This window comes from Apium graveolens, unplaced genomic scaffold (assembly GCF_009905375.1).
Source record: "Apium graveolens cultivar Ventura unplaced genomic scaffold, ASM990537v1 ctg8403, whole genome shotgun sequence".
NCBI classification, from domain to species: domain Eukaryota; kingdom Viridiplantae; phylum Streptophyta; class Magnoliopsida; order Apiales; family Apiaceae; genus Apium; species Apium graveolens.
In genome coordinates, this window is record NW_027421149.1 from 13542 (window position 1) to 19919 (window position 6378).

General features: G+C 41.5%; 1 protein-coding gene across 1 annotated transcript; it reads left to right on the top strand.

The window, feature by feature from the left end:
• Positions 1-4784: 4784 nt before the first annotated feature.
• LOC141704909 (uncharacterized) lies at positions 4785-5558 on the top strand. The gene has a single exon (XM_074508055.1). The coding sequence runs from the start codon at positions 4785-4787 to the stop codon at positions 5556-5558; it is 774 nt and encodes a 257-aa protein (XP_074364156.1).
• Positions 5559-6378: the final 820 nt, after the last annotated feature.

Consider the following 6378-nt stretch of genomic DNA (forward strand, 5'->3'; position numbering starts at 1 on the left):
GGATCCACGTTTAACTTGTGAGTAATTAACTCCGGGTCTATGCCTGGCATATCAGCTGCTGACCAGGCAAACACATCACTATTTTCTTGCAAAAATTTCACTAACTTCCCTCTAAGGGGCTCCTCTAATGTGGCTCCAATGAAAGTCATCCTCTCAGGATTCTTGGGATCTAAAGGAACCGAAACCAATTCTTCTGCTGGCCTTCCTCTATTCTCATCATCTTCTCGAACATCCATATCTTCAATAGGAAGAACCTGCCCCCCGACTCCATCTGCCCTCAAAGAGGCCACATAACAGCTTCTAGCCATTTTTTGATCTCCTCTCTCTTCTCCAATCCCGTTTCGGGTGGGAAACTTCATGACTGAATGGTAGGAAGAGGGGACTGCCTTGAAGGCATGTATCCCTGTTCTCCCCATGATAGCATTATAAGTTGAACTAGCCTTTACCACCACAAAATCCAGCATCTGCGTTGCTTGCCTTGGCTCCGTACCTATGGTGGTTGGCAACTTGATTATCCCTTCCACAGGACATTCTACTCCAGCAAATCCATATATCGGCATGTCGGTTGGTGTTAACTGGGAGTCGTTATACCCCATCCTTAGAAAGGTGTCGTGGAGCAAGATATCCACAGAAGCACCATTATCCACAAGGACCCTCTTAACCGGGCTATTTCCTATTATTGGTGTTATGACCAGCGGGTCATCATGGGGAAACTTCACACCCTCTAGGTCAGAATCATCAAAAGCCAATGTTACTTCTGTCCTGGCCCTCTTCGGGGCTTCTCCAACAATATGCATAACCTCTCTAGTATATGCCTTTCTGGAATTTTTGGACAATCCAGCAGCAGTTGGACCTCCAAAGATCGTGTTTATCACAGGCCCTTGAGGTCTCGGCCCTCCATAAATGGTGTTTATAACTGGTCCTCTAGGTTGGGGATTCCGCCCCTGATCATCTTGGTCCCTCCTACGATCTTCAAAGTTCTTCCTTCCATTATTATTTCTGTCCCCTCCATCTCCAGTATACTTATTCAATCTTCCTTTTCGAATCAAAAACTCAATTTCATCTTTCAATTGCCTACACTCATCGGTGTCATGGCCAACATCTTTGTGAAACCTGCAATACTTGCCCCTATCTAGCTTGGCGGGATCAGCCTTCAAGGGCTTAGGCCAGCGAATATCTCTGTCTTTCTCAATCTCCATCAAAATCTGACTTCTGGGAGCATTCAGCTTAGCGTATTCAGTGAACTTTTGCCCAGGTCCTCCCTTCTTGGGGGTTGAATCAGGGTTTTGTTCGGTTCTAGGATATTTGTCCTTAGCGATATACTCCAAATCAGTTTTTCGTTTCTTGCCTCCAGTGGGCTCATTACTTACTACGGTCTTCCTCATACTTTCTTCAACCTTGATATACTTCCCTGCCCTCTCTTGGAGCTGCAACATGCTCTCAGGGGGTCGTTTGGCCAAAGACATCTTAAAAAACTCATCCCTAGTTCCTTGTTGCAATGCTATCATGGCTACCTTATCATCAAGATCTGGGACTTTTAAAGCCTCCTTTGTAAAATGATTCAGGTAATCTCTTAAGGATTCCTTAGCTCCTTGCACAAGACTCATAAGAGATGCTGAACTTTTCTCATGGACTCTTCCACTGATGAATTGCTTAATAAAAGCCTGACTTAGTTCTCTGAATGATCCAATAGAATTTGGGGGTAGGCGACTGTACCATCTTTGAGCCATACCCGACAGGGTTTGAGGGAAGGCCCGACATTTTATAGCATCATTCACGGGTTGCAGCAGCAGTGCATTAGAGAATGTCCTAACATGATTAGCGGGGTCTCCCGTGCCATCATAGGCTTTGATAGTGGGCATCTTGAATTTCCTTGAGATATGGGCATTCATTATCTCTTCTGTGAAGGGTGGAGTTGGATCATCAGGATCTCCAAGGGGAAGGAGATTGCTTGGATCAGTTCTTGGGACAGCAGCCCTTCTTCTTACCGGACCATCCAGGTCTATGATAGGAGGAGGATTTCTCCCCCTAGGTGGTATGTGGGTTCTGGTGGCTTGGTGAGCCTCCAAGTCACGCCTCAGCCTTTGGATTTCAGCCTCATGAGCCCTGATCTTTTCCTGCACTTCTTGGGGATTCGCCCCTGGGGTGCTTTGGGGGCGTTGCCTTCCATCGGCCATTGGCTCTTTTCCAGGACGCCTCCTTCTCGGGGCCACTTCATCATCCGAAGATTCGGAGTCTCTCTCAGTGTATGGACCAGAAAATTCCCGATCCTCAGGGATAGGATCCAAACCTCGTATATAGGGGGCGACCGCCCTCGTGCTTCACTTCGCCCAGCATATCCACTTCCTCCAACCTCAGGGTGAAGGGGCATCCCATAAGGGGGGTTAGTAGTAACAACAGTTGAATATTCATACCCGACGGGTCGAGAATTCACAGGTATATGTACTTGTTGAACTTGAGGATTCGTACCTTGAATAGTCGGGGGAGTTGTCCCTTGTGGCTGAGGTTGAGTTGCCCCTGTCTGGGCTTCCCCCTGAGTAGATGCATAAGTTGAATGGGGAGGAACCTCCACGGTTGATGAAATCACCTGGGTTGTCCCTGATGGTGTTCCCTCCTCTAGAGTGCTGGTTGTTCTCCGTGTTCTCGCCATGGTTGTTGTTCCGTGTTTTCCCACAGACGGCGCCAAATGTTATGGATTAAAACTAGTATATATAATTGCTGTATTTATTACTGAGATTCGGGAGCTCAAGGCCTTTAATGGCTGCTCTCGTGTTTCGTAGCTTAACTCTGCCTTTACGAGATGCCTACGTATCTCTGTGAATTAGAGAATCAAGCCAAAAAACGTAGTTCTGATTGGTGGGGGTGAGACCCCTTATATAAATGTTGGGAGTCCTTGAATTGGACTTGGTATAGGAGACTTGGTGGGCAAGTCTCATAATTAGAATGGACTTTGGAGTCCTAGATAGTAGGAAACTGATTCCTTATCCTTTTAGGTCCCATTGAGGCTAATCTCCAAGGATTTATATCCTTATCGGGACTCTTTTCAACATCTGATTTGTCCCTTATTAATTAATTACGAAATTAATTAATAATCAGGGCTTTTGGGCCTTTTTTATTCCATCAGGCCTGATCTAGTCCATCAGGCTTAACCTTTCTGGTCTGAGTATCATATATCTTTTTATTGGGCCTGGCAGCCCACAGTTTGTACAATTAATGCAGTATTTAATTATACAAACATAATTTATTTATCCCTATCATCTACTACCAACAAAAGAGATAGAAGCTGAATATACACCAATTATATTGAGACCTTATATGCTTATAGAATTTGACAACATAACGGTTTAATGTGCAAGTTATCTATTATGATTATATAGGGCAAGTAAGATGGTTAAAATTACCTACGAATTATGCATATCAAATACATGAACCTATACTAGCATGGCAAGTTCTAAACCCCTATATTCACTTTCGCTTCAATAGAGATTAACACACTATCTTACAAGTTTGCGACGCTCATAAGACGAATAAGCACAACCAATACTAGGAAATAATGCAATCACCACATACTAATGTATCAAAACATATTAACTACTGAAATCCATAAGTAAATCAGCTAGAACCCCATGATAACGATTAGCCCATAACCGAACTCATCATCACCGTGGGTTCCGATGAAAGCATTATATAATAAACTAAGTCTTTATAAAACTAAATAATAATCAAAGTACGTTAAACAAGAGTATAGGTTCAAAAAACAAGAAAACTAGCATCCAAGATTACAATATAAAAAAAAGAATCACAAGAATAAACTAGAACCTCTTCACCTTGGTTGTATTTGTGCTCCTAGGTTTTCTTGATGTCTTCTCCTTAAGTTCTGTTATGAAAAACATCTTTAAGTTGTCTTTATATAGCAGCCCAATCATAATAGAAGGCCATAAAATCACTCTTGTACTTGAAACATGATTCTGAATTCTCGCCCTAGCGCGAGCGCGCTGTCATTTGGCTTCTCTGGCACGACCGCACGCTAGAACAGTGCGGGCGCGCTGACATTCTAGAATTTCTTGTTCTGCTTGTTTTTCTGGCTAGTTTGAGATGGCATTCCACGAGCTTTCATCCTAGACACATTCCTAACACCACTTTAGCACCAAAGCAATGTTAACTCTCCTTATTCCTTTATCTCTGCCTGAAATGCAAAACACTTGAGTACAAAACACAAACAACTTGAGTACAAAACACCAATTCAAGCCTTTATAGAGCATTCGAAGTGGACATAAATGCCACTTAAGAAAAACCAACAAGGAATGGTCAGACCACCATTCCCATTCTGCAAGATATGTGGTCAGACACATACGGGCATCTGCAATAAAGCAAATGTGATATGCTTCAAGTGCAAACAGAAAGGACACTCTTCCAATAAATGTCCAGCAGGGAGAATAGAAGTTACTTGTTTCCAGTGCAGGAAGAAAGGGCATGTTTCCAGGGATTGTAGAGGACAGGGGATGGCGGCCAATATTCTGACAGTATTGGCATTACCTCCACCACCACAACAGAGTCAGCCTAGAGCAAGGACTTTTAATATGACTATGAAGGAAGTTGTGCAGAGTCCAATTATGATTGCATGTACGCTTTTTGTGAACTCAGTTAATGCTTCAAATGTAATCAGAAAGGAAACTACTCAACAGAATGCCCAAGCGGTACCGTAAAGCGAAAAATGACTTATTTTAAGTGTGGAAAGGTAGGCTATTTGGCAAGGAATTATAAGGAGCCTGTTCAGAAGGTAAATGTGCTTAGGAATGCTGGACCACCACCACCAACAGCACCAACAACCGGTCAAGGGAAAGAACATTCAATATGACCATGAAAGATGCAGTGTAGAATGCAGATGTGGTAGCAGGTATGCTTGTTATAAATTCAGTAGAAGTCAACGTGTTAATGGAGTCTGGAGCGGATCATTTATTGCTGAAAATGTTGTTGATAGATTAAAGTGCATTGTGTATCCTCTTGAACCCAATTTGATTGTAGAAGTAGAAAATCAAGAAAGAGTTAACGCCAATAGAATTTGTCCCAATTGCGATTTGGTGATAGAAGGTCGGCACTTTTATGTTGATTTAATACATTTTAAGTTCGGAGAATTAGACGTTATATTAGGGATGGATTGGTTGTCAAACCATGATACGCAAATCGAGTGTAAAAACAAGAAAGTGAAATTGAGAGCCAAGGATGGAGCTGAAGTGATATTCAGAGGAAAGAAGCAAGAAAGGAAGTTTTTAACGGCTATCCAAATGACGAGATTGTTACGACAAGAATGCGAAGCTTATTTGGCTCATGTAAAGGATGTAGAGAAGGAATCCATAAGAATTGAAGATATTCCGGTAATTAAAGATTTTCCGGATGTGTTTCTAGATGAATTACCTAAACTACCTCTGGATCGAGAGATTGAGTTCACGATTGATTTAGCTCCAGGAACGGAACTAGTTTCGGGAGCTCCCTATCGAATGATGCCTGTCGAGATGAAGGAATTAGCGACGCAATTGCAAGAATTGTTAAACAAATGAATAATTCACCCGAGTGTATCCCCGTGGGGTGCATCAATGCTATTCATAAAGAAGAAAGACGGAATTATGAGATTGTGTATCGATTATCGTGAATTGAATAAGTTGACTATTAGGAATAAGTACCTTCTGTCATGAATTGATGATTTATTTGATCAGCTAAAAAGAGCTACCTATTTCTCGAAGATATATTCAAGATCTGGATACCACCAGTTAAAGATCAAGGAAGAAGATATACCCAAAACGGAATTTTGAACAAGATATGGACACTATAAATTCTTGGTAATGGCATTTGGTTTGAAGAATACACCGGCTGCATTTATGGATCTCATGAATAGAGTGTTCAAGCAATATTTAGACAAGTTCGTAATAGTGTTTATCGATTATATCTTGATATACTCCAAAATAGAGGCACAATATATGGAAAATTTAAGGATTTCTTTGGAGTTTTTAAGGAAAGAGAAGTTATACGTGAAGTTTTCAAAATGCGAATTTTGGCCAAAGAAAGTTCAGTTTCTCGGACATGTAGTCAATAGTGAAGGTATCAAAGTCGATCCCGCAAAGGTAGAAGCTGTAATGAATTGGGATAGGCCAAAGAATCCCACGAAATTAAGAAGTTTTCTTAGATTAACGAGATATTATAGAGATTCGTAATGACTTTTCTAAAACTGTTGTTCCACTGACTAAATTGACAAGAAAGAATAATAAGTTTGTTTGGATGGATAAGTGCGAGGAAAGTTATCAAGATCTAAAGAAAAGGTTAGTAACGACACCAGTATTAGTTCTACTCGATGAGAAGAGTTAGTTTGTAATCTACAATGAT